Below are 19,102 nucleotides of genomic sequence, written 5' to 3'. Positions count from 1 at the left end.
AGAAACTTCCAGATGTCCTCTCTGGTCACTGGTTCCCACTTTCTGCTCCTTGAAAACTTCTGATGCGTAGTAGCTTGTTGCTTCTGGTACCGATTTGTCTCCGTAACAATTTTCTCAATAACCTCATCGGTCAAAAAGAGTTGGAGGTATGCCAAGGGTTGTCATCCTCAACATCCACTTTGATACCAGGTGCTCCAGTAAACGGGAATCTGGGGGGCGTTACGTGCTCCGTACCGCAGTCAATCGAGCACCAAGTCTGCACATCACTGGGCACAGTCAAAGGATCATTGCTGAAATCGCTTTCCGTGTCCGATGACGAACTTCCCCACGAATCGCTATCACCCAATTCTGCAAGCTATTCTGTATCGCTGTCACAGTTTTCCAGCAGGCCATATATCGCTTTTGAGGTGGAGGTGTGCTTTTTTGATGCCATGGTCATTCTGCAGAAAGCACTGGGGGGGGGGGGGGGGGGAGAACTAAGGTAAATTTTATTTAGTAATGTAATCCAATAGGATTACAATGTATCAGTGTGTTTGTGCTTTATACATTTTGAATTTACTGCCGGTTCTGCCCCCCTGCGTTGCGACGCTTGCAGGGAAAGGAAGCCAGGCACACAGAGCATCAGACAGAAGATCCGGCCGCCATACACTGTGGGAATACATCGCAGGATCCCGGGGACAAGGTAAGTAACCTCTTCCAGGATCCAGCGATGCAATCCTGAGTGTGGGAATACATCTGTGGGAATACATCGCGGGATCCCGAGGACAAGGTAAGTAACCTCTTCCAGGATCCAGCGATGCAATCCCGAGTGTGGTTGGGGTTACCACTAATGGTACTGAAATTCCACTCCGAGCTACATTTGGTTGCATGATGGGACTGTGACGTCATAAGAGGCCTATATAAATCGGTGCGAGCCACGCACACGGCATTACAGCGGGAGGAAGCGACGTGTCAACATCGAAGAAGAGAAGAAGGCAGAATTTGACAGAAGCCCGGGCACCCCCCGCCGAAGACGACTAAGGAGAAGCCCGGGAGGGGGGCCGCTGTAAAAGAGCTAGAGAAGAAAGTGCCCCCCCAGGCGGAAGAGAACCAGATGGCGGTGAAGACCTGCACATCCCCCCCCCCCCAGAAGACGTCGAAGAAGCAGCCCCCCCTCGTAACAGAGCTAAAGAAGAGAGGGGGGGCACCGGAGCTGACTAATAAATTACTTTAATAACCCTGTGTAGTGGTGTTTTTTTACATATTTTTTTCCGCCAGGTGAATGGGTAGGGGTACGATGTACCCCATACTCATTCACCCAGGGTGGGGGGCCGGCATCTGGGGGCCCCCCTATTAAAGGAAGCTCCCAGATTCCGATAAGCTCCCCTCCCGCAGACCCAGACAACCAACGGCCAGGGTTGTCGGGAAGAGGCCCTGTCCTCATCAATATGGGGACAGGTGCTTTGGGGTGGGGGGGCCACAGGGCACCCCCCTGCCTCAAAGCACCTACCCCCCCATGTTGAGGGAATGCGGCCTGGCACGGTTAAGGAGGGGGGGCGCTCGCTCATCCCCACCCCTTTCCTGACCGGCCTGCTGCTCGGATACGGGTCTGGTATGGATTTTGGGGGGAACCCCACGCTGTTTTTTCGGCGCACGGGGTGTCTCCTTAAAATCCATAGCAGACCCAAAGGCCTGGTATGCTCCTGTAGGGGGGAACCCAATGCCGGTTTTTTATTTGAAATTTGGCGTGGAGTTCCCCCTCAAGATTCATACCAAACGCAGCTTACATAGTGCACTGTGGTTACGTGCCGATAGCTGCGGGATTTCGCAGCTGGACACATTGAGATCTATTTTTTCTATCCGCACAAAACCGCGGGTAACAAAACACACACTGTAGTGTGTGAATGATGTCATAGGAAAGCGTTGTGTGTTTCTAGCTGCGGTAAAATCCGCAGCAAAAAGCACCATTCTATCCGTCCGTGTGAAAGGCCCCTTAAAGGGGCGCAAGTCCACTTCATGGAGGATTTATCATCGCACCTAGAAGGCTTACATCTCTTTCTGTGAGGCTGTGGGGTGGCATTTGTGCTCCTATTTGGTTTCTAAGATCCCTGTGTTCCTGGAGTGTGGGGTTGAGGCTGGCTTTGAGCACCATCAAGGGCCAAATATTAGCTCTGGCTATCTTTATTCAGCGGCCGTTGGCTGCTCACTCGTTAGTGCGTACCTTTGTTCAAGGGGTTTGGCACGTGGCTCCCCCAATATGCTCGCCACCGTCTGTGGGATCTAAACCTGGTGCCCTCGTACTTCAGAAACCACAGTTCGAGAACATTAGGGAGATCCCCTTACTCACGCTCTCTCAGAAGGTTGTCTTTCTAGTGGCTATTTAGTCAGTTCTGCGAGTTTCTGAGCTGGCAGGCTTGTTGTGCAAGTCTCCCTATTTGGTTCTCCACAAGGATAAGGTGGTGCTGCATCCGCATCCCTCGTTTCTCCCTAAGGTGGTATCGGCCTTTCATTTTAGCCTAGTCCTACTCCTGAAGGTGGTGATATAACCCTAAGGTCAAGAATGGAAGTGCTGCTCGATGCTGGATGGAGAGACTTATGTGAAGTGTACTACATATGCTGTGGCTGTTATGTCATATTGGCTTTCTTTTTTTGTATGTTATGTGAGCAATAAAAACTTTTCTGATTTAAAAAAAAAAAAAAAAAGGAAGTGCTGTGTCCATCAATGAACTCGGAGAAAGATTTTACCATGAGAACAAAATCCCGTTAACAACTTTGTCAGTGCCCATCAGCGCAGCCTTGCCAGTGCCCATCAGCGCAGCCTTGCCAGTGCCCATCAGCGCAGCTTCGCCAGTGCCCATCAATGCAGCCTCACCAGTGCCCATCAATGCAGCCTCACCAGTGCCCATCAATGCAGCCTCGCCAGTGCCCATCAATGCAGCCTCGCCAGTGCCCATCAATGCAGCCTCGCCAGTGCCCATCAAAGCAGCCTCGCCAGTGCCCATCAAAGCAGCCTCGCCAGTGCCCATCAAAGCAGCCTCGCCAGTGCCCATCAAAGCAGCCTCGCCAGTGCCCATCAAAGCAGCCTCACCTGTGATCATCATTTTTTAGCAGAGACCCCAGGGAATAAAATGGCAGGTGTTGCAACTTTTTATGTCGCACACTATTTGCGCAGCGATTTTTCTAAAGCATTTTTTTGGGGGGGGGGGGGGGATTTCATGAATAAAAAATAGAAAAAGTTAACCCAATTGATTTGTACAATGTGAAAGATGATGTTACACCAAGTAGATGGATACCTAACCTGTCACGTTTTAAAATTGCGCCAAACTTCGGTACTTAAAGGGGTTGTAAAGGAATATTTTTTTTTTCCCTAAATAGCTTCCTTTACCTTAGTGCAGTCCTCCTTCACTTACCTCATCCTTCGATTTTGCTTTTAAATGTCATCATTTTTTCTGAGAAATCTTCACTTTCTGTTCTTCTGTCTGTAACTACACACAGTAATGCAAGGCTTTCTCCCTGGTGTGGAGAAAGCCTCTTGAGGGGGGAGGGGGCGAGCAGGCAAGTCAGGACACTCTCTTCTTTACAGATAGAGAAAGGAGCTGTGTGTTAGTGGGTGTCCTGACACTCCTGCTCGCCCCCTCCCCCCTCAAGAGGCTTTCTCCACAGAAGAAGAAAGCCTTGCATTACGGTGTGGAGTTACAGACGGATGATCAGGAAGTGAGCATTTCTCAGAAGAAATAAGGACATTTAAAAGCAAAAACGAAGGATGAGGTAAGTGAAGGACTGCACTAAGGTAAAGGAAGCTATTTAGGGGAAAAAAATGTTTCCTTTACAATCCCTTTAAAAAATCTCCATAAGCGACGCTTTACAATTTTTTTTTTACAGGTTACATGTTTAGCGTTACAGAGGAGGTCTTGGGCTAGAATTGCTGCTTTTGCTCTAACGCACACAGCGATAACTCCCATGTGTGATTTGAACACAGTGTACATATGCAGGCGTTTGCTTCTGTATGCAGGGCCGCTTTAAATTTTTTATATATATATATATATATATATATATATATATATATATATATATATATATATATATATATATATATATATATATATAATTTATTCTTTATCTCTGATGAGGCTAAAACAATAGGTATATGTAAATACGCATTTTTAATATCGATGGAGGCTAGAAAGTCTCCCCTCTGGAGTGAGGCTACTACTGAGCGGGCAGACTCCACCCAAAAGGACTGTATTGCTAGATACTTGTTCAGGGATCTTTAGGTCCAAAATGGACCTGGTGTCTGGTGTTTCTGAACCTTAAAACAGGTTTGAGCAAAACCCTGTGCCCCTTTTAAGTATCGAAACCTCTACAATTACTCTTTGATGCACTAGATATTGTAGTTCTTGAAGTAATACGTTTATTTTTAGAGGATCCGAGGGAACGCTGGATCATAAAAACCTCTGGGGGGCATCCCCACAACTCCAGCACTAACAGATATAATTGAGGTGACCCACTCATCCTGAATTGTTGTTTTTTCAAATGTCCGCAAAGTGCAGCAACCTTCCCCCTACTCGATGGAGTGGGTGTGTCCTCAAAGGGAGAGCTTGGTGATGGGTTTAGAAGAATTTTGAACCCAGGGCCTTTTTTTAGTGGCCCTGGCCTTGGGGCTTTCCCCTGGCCCTAACGTCTTGTTGGAGGTGGAACCGTTTTGACGCTGAAACATTTGAGGAAGTAGTCCCTGAGGTTTAAATACAAGGGACATCTGGTGCTTTCCTTCAAAGGAAGTAGAGAACTCTTCCCTCCGGAAATCTTTTGGATATATTTATCCAAATGATCTCTAAATAAACGTTCCCTATAAAAAAGGGAACCTGCCAATAACTTTTCATAAGGAAGCTCGGCTGACCAGTTTAAGCCAAAAGAGTCTGTAGCAAAAGGAATATCTGTCTTGCTTTCAGGCAGACCATCATCTTGGTTTAGGCCCATCAAGCCGTTTAACCGGATCCTTTGACTGGCAAATACCAATTAATGCAACAGCTGGCTAAACTGGCCAAAGAAAAGGAAGCCTTTAATAATAACTCCAATTTCTTGTCAACAGGGTCTTTTAAGCCCTGTGCATTATCTACCGGACAAGTTAAGTTCTTATTTAAGGAAGAGACAGCAGCATCTACGGCTGGCCTGCTCTGTTTATTAATGAACTTTTGATCCATGGGATAAAGGGAAACCCTCTTAAGAGGAACAAAATCCTATCAGGATATTCCCAATCGGCATACACTGCCTGTTCCAGCAGTGGGTTTAGGGGGGAAAGACTGTGCGCCCTCAAAAGGCCTCAGGGTTCTCAAGAGGACCAGGGGGGCTTAGTCACCTCTGTTTTTTAAAGAGGCAACTTAAAGGTAGAATGAACCATTTTGGTCAAGGTCTGGATGAGAAGCCTCTGACTGAGAGCCAGACATCAGCTGGAAGTCTTCTTGTCCAGATTGCTGTGTTCTTGGGGTCATAGGCAGCATTGAATTGATGCCAAAGAGCTTGATTTTGGTCTCATCTGACCACGATACCCAGTTCTCCTCTTAATCATTCATCAAATGGCGGAGGAAACATTATGCTTTGGGGTGCTTTTCTGCTAAGGGGACAATACAACTTCAATGCATCAAAAGGAACGATGGACGGGACTATGTACCGCCAAATCTTGGGTGAGAACATCCTTCCCTTAGGCCCCATGTACACGGGACACTGCTAAACGTACGTTCAGAGGCAGTTGGACTCTTTTTTCAACTCAATGTTATCCTATGTGACCATGTACACAGTCTCGTTTATTGCAGTTTTTAGGCAGTTGCGTTTAACAGTTTCTTTGAAAGCAAAAAAATAAATTGGTTCAGGCGAAGAAGATTTCCACGTTTCAGACGCCAAACGCGACTAAACGCGGTAACCCACGTTTAGCAGTGTTTCGTTTATAGGCTCAAAAAGCAGCACAATAAGTAAGGTCCTGGAGTGGCCTAGCCAGTCTCCAGACCTTAATCCCATAGAAAATTTGTGGAGGGAGATGAAGGTTCGAGTTGCCAAAACATCAGCCTCGAAAAGTGGTTGTAAACTCTTTACAACCACTTTTTACTACAGGTAAGCCTATAATAAGGCTTACCTGTAGCTACCCTGGATATCTCCTAAACCTGCATAGCATACTAGCTCATTATGCCTTTGTCTTGCAGTGTTTTTTTTTTGGGGGGGGGGGGGTTTACAACCACTTAAATGACTTGTAGGGGATCTGCAAAGAGGTGTGGGACAAAATCCCTCCTGAGATGTATGCAAACCTGGTGGCCAACTACACGCAACGACTGACCTCCGTGATTGCTAACAAGTACCAAGTCATATTTTGGGAAGGGGTCAAATACTTATTTCACTCATTAAAATGCCAATTTCTAACTTTATAATGCATTTTTCTGGATTTTTTTTTGCTATTCTGTCGCTCACTGTTAAAATAAATTTACCTATAAAATTACAGACTGATCAAACGTACAAAATCAGCAGGGGATCAAATAGCTTTTCCCCCCTCACTGTAATTGGAAAAATGAGGACAAAGACCAGGGTTCAGCTATGTTTGCATATAAACTTATCAGTAGTAGATTAGAAGCACAGAGTTAGTCAGACATAACATCAATAGAAAAAAAAAACATCAAACCCGCAATACATGCTGCCCACGATTTTAACCAGAAGTACATTTATCTTTTAATAATGAAAGCACTCACTAACAGACAGCTACAGTATTAGTACAAGATTGCATAACTTAACCAATAAATAATACTGAACTTGTTACACTTTTTTATTTTAATAATTTTTTTGTATGCCTATAGAGTTATAAATGCCTCTTTTTACATACCTGTGTATCGAAAACATTATTCAAGATCACACTATATTGGTGGGACAAAATATCTACTAGCCAACGACCATCATGGATGACCTAACAATTGAAAAATAAAGTTCATCACACCTGGAAAATGGAACATTACAAGTGTAAAAAAAAACAACATATAAACACTATTTATGCGGATAGCATGCCCGTTTACGACATTAAAGGGGTTGTAAAGGTTTTTTTTTTTTTAAATAAACATACCATACTTGCCTCCACTGTGCAGTTCGTTTTTGCAGAGTGGCCGCGATCCTCGTCTTATGGGGTCCCATGGCGGCTCTTGTGGCTACTCCCCGCAAGAGCTAACCCCCCCTCTGGGAAGTGCTCTCCCAAGGGGGTTAGCTTGAGGGCGCGCTTCCGTGTGATACACTCGGCGGCCCCGCCCCCGTCATTGATTTGATTGGCAGCAGCGGGAGCCAATGGTTGTACTGCCAATCATCCAATGAAGAGCCGCCTCAAGCTGGGGGAAAGCATTGCGGACTCGCACCCACGGAGTCTCGTGGCTCAGGTAAGTAAAACGGGGGGGGGGGGGGGGTGAAGTGCAAGGTGTTTTTTCACCTAAATGCATAGAATGCATTAAGGTGAAAAAACAAAGTTTTACAACCCCTTTAAGCCAAGACTGCGTATTTCCCTCTACACAGCAAGTAGGGTCAAACATTTATTTCATAAAGATTAGGGATAAGCTCAGGTGTGTTCAGACAGGAGTCACTATCTAAGCTGACAGCCAATCACAGGTGACAGCGGTATTACCTGCCCCACTGTCATACATATGTATAGATGTGGCTGCGGGGAAGGGAATGCCTCAGCCGCCTATGATTGCTGTCACCCTTGACAGCTTCCTGGCACACTGGCAGGATAGCTCAGGTAAAATTGGACTCCAGGCCGTACAAGCCTGAGCTTATCTCTTTAAGCATCAAGGCAAATGCATACACCAAACATTTTGAGAACTTTTGATGATTTGGGGATACATATTCCATTATTTTTGTAAGTTCTTACTCTCATTCACAATATCTCATTCCAGATGTATAATAGCTTGCTATAACAATTTATACCTGTGATGTTGCTGCAATGTCTGTAAATGAGAATCAGGAGTTTGCTTGACATAATTATATTATATTCAATCAACTTAATTTCTCAATTTCATCAAATAGATGCCATGAAGCTATGCTTAGGACACTTCATGTTACATAATCTTATCCTACACTCCGATTATCCATTTTCATTTATAAGAGTTACTTTCCTAAATGATTATGCCTTTTTCTACTGTACTATTGTACATGTCCTGTTAATGGAATATCCATTTTTATTATATTATTGTATATGCTCTGTTAATGGAATTTTGTTGATAATTCTAAAATTCAATAAAATATTTGAAACAGAGAATCAGGAGTTTGCAGCTGCCTTTCACCTTTCCGCTCTGGCTGTATGTTTAGGGGTGTTGTCCTGCTGGAAGGTGAACCTCCGCCCCAGTCTCAGGTCTTTTGCAGTCTTAACAGGTTTTCTTCTAAGATTGCCCTGTATTTGGCTCCAACCATCTTCACATCAACTCTGACCAGCCTCCCTGTCCCTTCTGAAGAAAAGTATCCCCACATGATGCTACCACCACCATGTTTCATGGTGGTGAGCAGTGTTAGTTTTCCGCTACACATGGTATTCAAAAAGTAAAATTTTCGTCTCATCTGACCAGAGCACCTTCTTCTACCTTTGCTGTGTCCCCCACGTGGCTTCTTGCAAACTGCAAATGGGACTTCTTATGACCTTCTTTCAATAATGGCTTTCTTTTTGCCATTCTTCCATAAAGGCCAGATTTGTGGCGTGCACCACTAATAGTTGCCATGTGAAAAGATTCTCCCACCTGAGCTGTGGATCTCTGCAGCTCCTCCAGAGTTACCATGGGCCTCTTGGCAGCTTCTTTGATTAACCACTTCAATACCAAGCACTTACACCCCTTTCCTGTCAAGCCAATTTTCAGCTTTCAGCGCTGACGCTGTTTAAATGACAACTGTGCAGTCATGCTACACTGTACCCCAACAGAATTTTAATATTTTTTTTTCCCACTAAGAGAGCTTTCTTTTGCGGTTGACATTTTTGGGGAAAAAAAGTTTTTGTTTCAGTTTTAAAATGTTGTAAATAAGTAAGTTTTCTCCTTTACTGATGGGCACTGATAAGGCAGCACTGATGAGGTGGCACTGGCGATGGGCACTGGTAGGCGACACTGATATGCAGCACTGATAGGCACTCATGGGTGGCACTGAAAGGCTGCACTGATGGGTGGCGCTGATAGGCATCACTGATGGCATTGGCAGGCATTGCGGATGTGTACTGATTGTCAGCTGCCTGGGCACTGACTAGCATATTCCTGGTGGTCTAGGGTGGCAAACCTGGTGGTCCAGTGTGGTGGCCATCCCTGGTGGTGCTGGCGGCATCCGGGTGGTCCTGGGCGGAAATCCGAGGGGGGCTGCGCTGATAATCAGCACAGACCCTTCGTCAGGAGAGCAGCCGATTGGCTCTTCTCTAATCGCAACTGTCAGACGCGAGTGAGGAAAAGCCGAACAGCAGCTCTTCCTGTTTACATTGTGATCAGCCGTGATTGGACATGGCTGATCACCTGGTAAAGAGCCTTCGTCAGAGGCTCTTTACAGAGATTGGTGTTTTAGACACCCACAGGCCATATGAGGCAAAGTCAGGATAACTGAACCTCTGCCCGGCCGTTTTTCTGCAATAAGCTGAGCGGAAAGTGGTTAATGCCCTCCTTGCCCAGCCTATCAGTTTAGGTGGGTGGCCATTTTCGGATGATGGATTGAATAGTGCTCCATGAGATGTTCAAAGCTTGGGATATATTTTTTAATAACCCAACTCTGCTTTAAACTTCTCCACATCTTTATCCCTGACCTGTCTGGTGTGTTGCGTGGCCTCATAATGCTGATTGTTCACCAAGGTTCTCTAACAAATTTCTGAAAGCTTCACAGAACAGCTGTAATTATAATGGGATTAAATTAAAAACAGTCACCGAAATTACTAATTAGGTGACTTCTGAAGGAAATTGGTTCCACTAGATTTTAGTTACCGTAGCGGCATCAGAGTAAAAAGGGGCTAATTACAAAAAGCACCTCACACTTTTCAGACATTTAGTTGAAAAATATTAAATTTTAATATTTAGAATAGTATATATTATACAGTAATCAAAAAATTTGCACCTCATTACAATTTTGTCTATTTTAATTTACTTATACTTGTTGGAGAGACATTAAACTCTGCCTTATCCAATTAAGCCTTTTGGATGTTCCACATAGATGTTGTCCCACAGGTTCATTTGCCCAACAAACATGTTTTTGTGGGGACAAAGACACGTGGCAAGCTCAGAGGTGGCAGCCCTAGATGCCACTTCTGCCCCAGCCAGCCGGGAGAGCAGCCCATCTGGGTGGTGAGGGTAGTGCAGGAATACCTAAACAGTTGGTGGTAATAATAAAGAGATTTTTAATACAGCTTACCTGTAAAATCTTTTTCTTGGAGTACATCACGGGACACAGAGCGGCATTCATTACTATATGGGTTATATGGAGTACCTTCAGGTGTAGACACTGGCAATCTCAAACAGGAAATGCCCCTCCCTATATAACCCCCTCCCATAGGAGGAGTACCTCAGTTTTGTAGCAAGCAGTATGCCTCCCAAAATGGTCCTCAAAAAAGAGGGGTGGGAGCTCTGTGTCCCGTGATGTACTCCAAGAAAAAGATTTTACAGGTAAGCTGTATTAAAAATCTCTTTTTCTTTATCGTACATCACGGGACACAGAGCGGCATTCATTACTATATGGGATGTCCCAAAGCAATGCTTACAATGAGGGGAGGGAGAACATCTCCAAGACAAAAGGATTTAATTTAGAGATATACTCAAATCATAATAAATCCAACTTAGTTGAGAAAAATAATTTTAAATTTTAAATTTAACTCAAAAAAGAGGAGCCCCCGGAATCCGAGGGTCTCAAACTGCAGCCTGCAGCACTGCCTGCCCGAAGGCAGTATCAGTATTCCTTCTTACGTCCAACTTGTAGAATTTTGTAAACGTGTGGACAGAAGACCAGGTTGCCGCCTTGCAAACTTGAGCCATAGAGATCTGGTGGTGTGCTGCCCAGGAGGCGCCCATGGCTCTAGTAGAATGAGCCTTTAATGATACTGGAGGAGGCAACCCTTTCAAGCCGTAGGCCTGAGTGATTAATTGCTTAATCCACCTAGAAATGGTGGACTTTGCAGCTGCCTGCCCCTTCTTGGGCCCATCCGGTAGAATGAACAGCACATCTGTTTTCCGGATCTTCTTTGTAGCTTTAAGATAGGCCTTCATGGCCCTGACAATATCCAAGGTATGCAGCAACCCTTCCTTTCTGGAAGTAGGTTTAGGGAAGAAGGATGGTAATACCAAATCCTGGTTCAAATGAAAACTGGATATGACCTTCGGTAGGAAGGAAGGATGAGGGCGGAGAACGACCCTGTCCTTATGAAAAACAAGATATGGTTCCTTACAGGATAAGGCCGCTAGCTCCGAAACTCTTCTTGCGGAAACTATGGCAACCAAAAATACTAACTTCCTTGTCAGTAGAACCAAAGGAATTTCAGCCAACGGCTCAAACGGTTGTTTCTGTAAACTTGACAGAACAAGATTTAAATCCCACGGACAAAGCGGGGATTTAACTGGAGGTCTAATACGTAAGACCCCTTGAAGGAAGGTCTTAACCAGCGAGTGGGTGGCCAGCGGCCGCTGAAACCACACTGACAGAGCAGAAATCTGTCCTTTGATTGTGCTTAATGCCAATCCTTTATCCACTCCTAGCTGGAGAAAACGTAATACTCTATCGATGGTAAATTTGCGAGAAAGCCATCGCTTGGACTCACACCAGCCTACATAGGCCTTCCAGACCCTGTAATAAATCACCCTAGAGACCGGTTTCCTGGCTCTGATTAGGGTAGAGACTACTTTCTGAGACAGACCTCTACCCCTGAGAATCAGGGATTCAGCTTCCAGGCCGTCAAATTTAGATGCCGTAAGGCAGGGTGGAGGATCGGACCTTGCGATAGCAGGTCTGGCCGTAGAGGAAGAGTCCAAGGGTCTCCCACTACCATCTTTAGGATGAGTGAGTACCATGCCCTTCTGGGCCATGCTGGAGCTACCAGGATGACTGGTATGTGTTCCACCCGGATCCTGCGCAGCAGGCGGGGTAGTAACTGGAGCGGGGGAAACGCATAAAGAAGTTTGAACTGATGCCAAGGGCAAACCAACGCATCGGTTCCGCAGGCCATCGGATCCCTTGAGCGGGATATGAACCTGTCTAGTTTCTTGTTGAGTCTCGATGTCATGATATCCACGTCCGGCACTCCCCATCTTTGGCAGAGTGCTTGAAAGACTTGTGGATGCAGAGACCATTCCCCCGGCCATAGAGTCTGGCGGCTTAAGAAGTCCGCCTGAAAGTTGTCCACTCCTGGAATGAATATTGCCGATATGCAGGGCACATGCGCCTCTGCCCATAGGAGAATCAAGCTCACCTCTCTCTGAGCGGCTTGACTCCTGGTTCCCCCTTGGTGATTTATGTATGCCACGGCCGTGGCATTGTCTGATTGAATTCTCACCGGGAACCCCTGCAATTTTGACGTCCAAGCCCTGAGGGCTAGTCGAGCAGCTCTGAGCTCCAAGATGTTGATGGGCAACTGCTTCTCTGGCTTTGCCCAAGTACCTTGGCGAGTGCAACCATCCAAAATTGCTCCCCAGCCCGTCAGGCTGGCATCTGTGGTCACTATCTTCCAAGCCACTGGGCTGAAAGACTTCCCCTTCAGTAGATTCTGAGGGTCTAACCACCAACACAGACTTTGTCGGACTCTTGATAAGAGCGGCAACGGGATATCCAAGGCCTGTGGCCTTCTGCTCCATGCTGACAGGATGGCTGCCTGTAGGATGCGAGTGTTTAGAACCAGTAGGATTAATTCCTTGATGGCTTTTACCTTCCTCAGAGGTAGGAACACTCCTTGTTGTTCTGTGTCTAATCTCATGCCGAGATATTCCAACTGCCTTGTGGGCTGGAAAGCTGACTTTTCTCGATTTAGGACCCAGCCGAACCTCTCGAGGTATTGGACCGTGAGGGCCACTGCTCGCTCCAAGCCGGGAGACGAGTGGTCTATGACTAGGAGGTCGTCCAGGTATGCTAGGATCGTGACCCCTTGGATCCTTAGCTTGGCTAGGATCGGAGCTAGGACCTTCGTGAACACCCGGGGGGCCGTAGCCAACCCGAAGGGAAGCGCCACGAATTGGAAGTGACACGAAGCCACCATGAAGCGTAGATATCTTTGATGTGGCTGATAAATTGGAACATGAAGGTAGGCATCCTTTATGTCTATGGACGCCATGAAGTCGTCCTTCTGGAGTGTGGCAGCTGCTGACCGCACGGATTCCATCCGAAATGAGCGGATCTTTAGATATGCATTTACCATCTTTAGGTCCAAAATTGGCCTGACATCTCCATTGGATTTTGGGATGATGAATAGGTTGGAGTAGAAACCCAGCCCCTGTTCCAGGACTGGTACCTCTACTATTACTTCCTGGGAAAGTAGATGATCTAATGCCGATCTTAATGCGGCTCCCTTTTCCGGATCGTTTGGAATCCTCGACTTCTGGAAATGAGGAGGAGGAAACCTTAGGAAATCTAATTTGTAGCCTGTGGCCACGGAAGACCGTACCCACTCGTCGGGAATGCTGGCTTCCCAAATCTCTGAAAAGAGTCGCAGCCTTCCCCCCACCTTCGTGGGTGGGGGCGCCCCTTCATAAGGTTGGCTTGGGGGCTGGTTTTGCTGGTTTGCGAAACCACTGCCTTTTGCCTCTAACAGCCTGTCCTTGTGATTTGCTGTTGAAGCCGAAGTTTGCTTTTGCAGGAGGCCGTCGATACTGCTTGGCATTAGAGGGCCCCTGCCCAGGGGAATACTGTCGTTTAAACGCAGGCCCCTGAACCTTCTTCTTAGTTGGCAAGAGAGTACTCTTGCCGTTTGAAATGGTCTGAATGTATTTATCTAGGTCTTCTCCGAAGAGTCGTCCTCCATGGAAGGGGAACCCTACCAGGAGCTTCTTGCATGGGGGCTCAGCCTCCCAGCTTTTTAACCATAAGAGTCTTCTCATATGGATAAGGGATAACGATAAACGTGACGCTTGCTGGATAGAATCCTTGATTGCGTCTACCGTAAAACATATGGCCTTAGGGACATCCGAAAATTCTTCTGCCTGCTGGGCAGGAATAAGTTTAAGCATCTGCTTAAATTGATCCGATAATGCTTGAGCGACCCCAATCGCAGCCACAGCTGGCTGTACTACTGCCCCTGCAGTAGTGAAGGAGTTCTTAAGTAGTGCTTCCAAGCGCTTATCAACTGGATCCTTGAACACCTGTATGTTTTCTACAGGGCATGTTAACGATTTGTTAACACATGAGATGGCTGCGTCCACTGCAGGAGTAGCCCATCTTTTGGAAAAATTTTCTTCCATAGGATATAGGACAGAGAACTTCTTAGGTGGTAAGAAGATCTTATCTGGCTTGTTCCAATCTTGGAACAAAACTCCCTCTAATAGAGGATGGATCGGAAACACAGCATTGCTTTGAGGCGCCCTCAGTGAGCCCAAAGCTGAAACCGTCGATACCTGGAGATCTGGTACTGGCAAGTTGAATGCCCTATGGACCAAGTCCGACAATCCTTGAATCCACCAGCTCTCCCTCAGGGAGACTGCCCCAGACTCCTCTGTATCCGGATCCTCGATCCCTGAACCTACTTGGTCCTTGTCCAAGAGGTCGTCCAATTCCCCTGAGGAAAGGACCTCCTCTTCTGAGGGTCCGCGCTCGGGCGACGGAGATCTATTCCGCTTACTGCCCCGCATAGCTGCGGCTATCATTTTACCCATGCTTTTCTGCATCTCTTTTAAAGAGGTGAGTAATACCTCCTCCGTGACCATCTTAGGGTTGGACTGACCCGCGTCAGCTCCAGCCCCAGATCCCGATGGCCCCAAGGCTCCCTGTGGGGAAAGCAGCGGCATAGCTTTGTCCGAGACCTCAGACTCTCTGGGGGAATCCCCACCTCTTGTACCCTTGTTTTTTGATGCCATGGTACAATACCGAGGTACACCTGCTACTTATTGGTACCTGGGACTTATAAATAGTTAAATGCCCAAACACCTGTTTGGGGGATAAAAAAAATGCTTCCTCTCCCCTAGATGACACTTTTTTTTTTTTTCAAATCTAGGAAAGAAAAAACATTCTGTCCCCCTGAGTAGTATTGCAAGAAAAACTATGAGATGGAAAAGAAACAGCCTATTCCTAGGCTTGAAAACAGTCTTTCTGAAGACTGCAATATTCTTTCTGGCCACTGTGTGTCCTCGGCGCCCCGTGCTTGCCGTTCTGGTCTTTCCTCCTCAGTTCCAAAGTATTGAATGAGCTATATGGAACAAACAAGGAAGGGCCGCCCCTTCCTTAAGCCACTGACCCGCCCTTCCCCCCCAGCAATCTCAAACAGGAAATGCCCCTCCCGACAGGGGTGGGGTGGGGTTGGGAGGAAGGGACCTCTCTGCTCCAGCAAACTGCAGCCTGCAGCCTGGAACCATGAGGAGGTCAGCGTTTTGCCTGCTTTGCAGGCCGTGAGGAGGAAGACTGAATGGAGCATCGCCTGGAGGCTTGCAGGTAAGCACAGCTCTCTGACACACACATATACTTTTATATCACACAGGCCCCACTCAATGCTTTTCCAACACTACAAGGGAGGTCACATCTTATGGGGAATAATACATATAGAGCCATCCTATCTTTATGATATGTGACTAGTTTGCCAGATGCAGTGCATAACTTTAGGCATGTCCCCTGTGACCCCCCAGAAAAAACCTGCTAAGAACCAAGTTCCGCAAGTTTTCCCCTCACTTACCTGCTCCATGCCGCAGGACTTTGCCAAGCAAGAGGCCCAATCTTCCCCCATCTCGGTGGGGATGTCTAGACCTTCAGGCCCTGGGTTCCTATGAAGGATCCACTGTCCTGGGCCCATATAGCACTCTGGCAACAGAAACATTAGGCAACCAAAGGTTTCTAAGTTCTGGGCCCAGGGTCCAGCTCTCTAAAAAGAAAAGCATTATGGGCTATACCCCAAGGGTTTGGGGTCCGGTTACTGACCACTTTAGCGCTGAGGCTTTTTTGGACAGAACCGGTTAGCTCACCTAATCCCAAGGATGTGGAGGCAAGCTAAACCATGACTAACACCTAAGACACTGGCGGAAAAAACTGAGGTACTCCTCCTATGGGAGGGGGTTATATAGGGAGGGGCATTTCCTGTTTGAGATTGCCAGTGTCTACACCTGAAGGTACTCCATATAACCCATATAGTAATGAATGCCGCTCTGTGTCCCGTGATGTACGATAAAGAAAGGATTTTTTGTACTCACCGTAAAATCCTTTTCTCTGAAGTCCATGGACAGACACAGCTCCTTAAATCTTGACAAGTGGGTTATGTTCCCTGTTTACAGGAGAGGACTAGGCAGAAACATGTTAAATGGTTAAATACATGTTACATTAACAGAGTTGAACAGCCCCACCCAGGGGGCGGTCCCTCCAGACATAACCCTCCTCACTGCAGCTTGCAGCCTCAGTTCGTAACAAGCCGTACAAACCTAAAAAGGAGGGGTGGGAGCTGTGTCCGTCCATGGACTTCAGAGAAATGGATTTTACGGTGAGTACAAAAAATCCTATTTTCTCTTATCGTCCATGGACGGACACAGCTCCTTAAATCTTGACAAGTGGGACGTCCCCAAGCAGTGTCAAAAAACGAGGGGTGGGAAATATATCAGTAAAACCAATTTTAACTTCACCCCAAAACAAGCAGAGCTCCTCAACGGAGGAGGTGCAACTTTAAACAGCCGCCGGCAAAAACCAGCGGCTGAAAAAAACATCATAAGATGCACTCACAGCAACCATGTAAATTCTGGAAAAAGCGTAAACGGACGAGCAAATCGCTGCCTCGCACACCTGTGAGACCAACGCATGATGTCGGAAAAAAACCCAGGAAGCACCAATTGCCCTGGTCGAAAGTGCCGTGACAGGAAAGGGGGGCCCGCCCCTTAGGAGTATAGGCCTGTTTGACGGCCTGCCTGATCCACCGAGAAATGGTGGTCGACGAGACCACCAGGCCCTTTCGTGGACCAGACACCGACACAAAAGAGAGTCAGAAGCCCTGAAACGGAGCCGTAGTAGGCTGGTATACCCGCAAAGCGCGTACCACGCCTAAAGTATGAAAGGCCGAAACCTTCTTCGGAAGAAGGGAAGGTCGCGGGCGCACCATCACCTAATCATTATGGAGGATCAAGCATGGCGGCTTGCAAGACAGGACCGCAAACTCAGAAACCCCTCTAACAGAGGTAAAGGCCACTAAAGGGGCCACCTTCTGAGAGAGTGTCAAGAGAAAATCTCTGTTTCCAAAAGGAAGGTTCCTGAAGAACTGAGAGCACCAGAGTCAAAACTCATGGGGGAAGAGATGGGCCAAGAGGGGAAAGTATATGACAAACCCCCTGCACACAAAAAAAGGGGACCCACCAGGGAACGGGCCGCAAAAAGGCCACTAAAAGAAAACAGCCAAGGCTGAAATCTGCCCCCAAACGGTGCTTTAAGCAATTTTTAGATCCACTCCAAGCTTTAAAAACAGCAGGACCCTGGACACCGAGTACGTCCGTGGACGTCACTCCATCCCTTCGCATCAAGAGAGGTGCGACGGTAGATCCTCTGGAAGAAGACTACGGTGCCCTGTTGAGATGACCGAGTCAGACAGACCCCGGTCACCTAAAGTCTGGCTTCCAATAACCATGTTGAGCAAGTCAGTGACTGTACAACAGGAGGAAGTATGGGACCTTGAGATAGGAACCTCCTGCCCTGGCAATCGCTAGGGTACCTTCGCTACCAGGCGCCCGATATCAGCGTACCAAGGACGCCGAGGTCAGTCTGGAGCGATTAGAATCATCAGGATCTCCTCAGCCTCCACTCTGTGGAGAGGCAGAGGAAGCAACTACCATGGAGGAATGGCAAAAAGTCACCAATACAGACCCCACAGGGCCACCAGCAGGACTGACGCGTCTGAACCAGATCACTAGACCTGGCCACTAACTTTGACACCCTTGCGGCGGAGACGAGCGGCCAGGAGATCCATGCCCTGTGAGGCACACCTGCAAGGGAGCCGAAACACCCCAAGCACAAAGACCAGTCGCTCTGGTCCAGCATCTGGCAACTCCAGTAGTCCGCCTGATGGTAGACCGAAGCCACGGCCGTAGCGTTGTCCGGCTGAAACCAGATCGGTCGACCACAAGGAATAGCATAGCCTGATCGCCTAAAATAGTAGGACAATGAACAGTAGACAGCACCTGGTATTCCCAGGTGGTCTCCCACCAGGCACTAGCCAGGCCCGACCCTGGGTAGCTACCGAGACCAGACACATTCAGGGAGGTGTGGCCGTAAGTCCACGCAAGTCCAGCGACTCAGGGCCGACTGGACCCCCCAGTTTTGTGAACCCCCCAGGTTCACAACCTGTGAGCTGGCATCCATCGTAAACACCGACCACTGGAAGGAAGAAACAACTTCCCGGACCGAAGAGTCAGGGATCTCTGTCACCAACTCAGAGAGACTGACTAGGTGGCGCACAGGAAGCTAATGATTTCAGAGACAAGAGATTTGGACCACCTGGACAGTATTTCCCCTGGAAAACCAGGGTGTGGAACTGGGCATACAGTACCGCCTTGAAGGAGGCTACCCACAGGCCCCGAACCAGCAGGCGCCCGGAGAGAAGACCGATTGCGTGATGCCAATACCTTCACCGCAGACTGAAGAGTCTGCAATTTCTCCAGGGAAAGAAGGACCTTTGCCACCGAGCAGTCTGGATCAACACTAGATACTCCAATGCTGAGTCGGAACCTAGCATGCCCAGGATTTGAACCCTGGGTCGCACACATGGAGGGCAGGCTTGCTGCCACTGAGCTACACCTTCTAGCCTAAACGTTTAACATCCACCCGAATCTTCGGAGGGTCTGAATGGGAATAACCCATCCACTAGGTCGGAGACAGAATCTGCTCTCAGAAGAAAGTCGTCCAAGTAGCCAATGAGGCAATGAGGCCTCGCTGTCCCAACAAAGTTAGGGTAAGTGCAAGCTCCTAGCTGAAAACCCATGGTGCTGACGCCAGATCAAAAGGG

The 19,102-nt window shown here is 47.5% G+C and overlaps 1 protein-coding gene across 1 annotated transcript in view; it reads right to left on the bottom strand.

The window, feature by feature from the left end:
- The window catches only part of EXD1 (exonuclease 3'-5' domain containing 1), a 220,208-nt gene that overhangs the window by 30,538 nt on the left and 170,568 nt on the right, over positions 1 to 19,102 (bottom strand). The window contains exon 9 of the mRNA XM_040332834.1: positions 6,842 to 6,922. Coding sequence (XP_040188768.1) covers positions 6,842 to 6,922 — 81 coding nt within the window. The remainder of the gene's footprint in view (positions 1 to 6,841; positions 6,923 to 19,102) is intronic.

The sequence above is a fragment of the Rana temporaria genome, chromosome 13, assembly GCF_905171775.1.
Source record: "Rana temporaria chromosome 13, aRanTem1.1, whole genome shotgun sequence".
Classification (NCBI taxonomy): domain Eukaryota; kingdom Metazoa; phylum Chordata; class Amphibia; order Anura; family Ranidae; genus Rana; species Rana temporaria.
The sequence above is the reverse complement of the archived record's forward strand: the minus strand, read 5'-3'. Positions and strand labels throughout refer to the sequence as shown.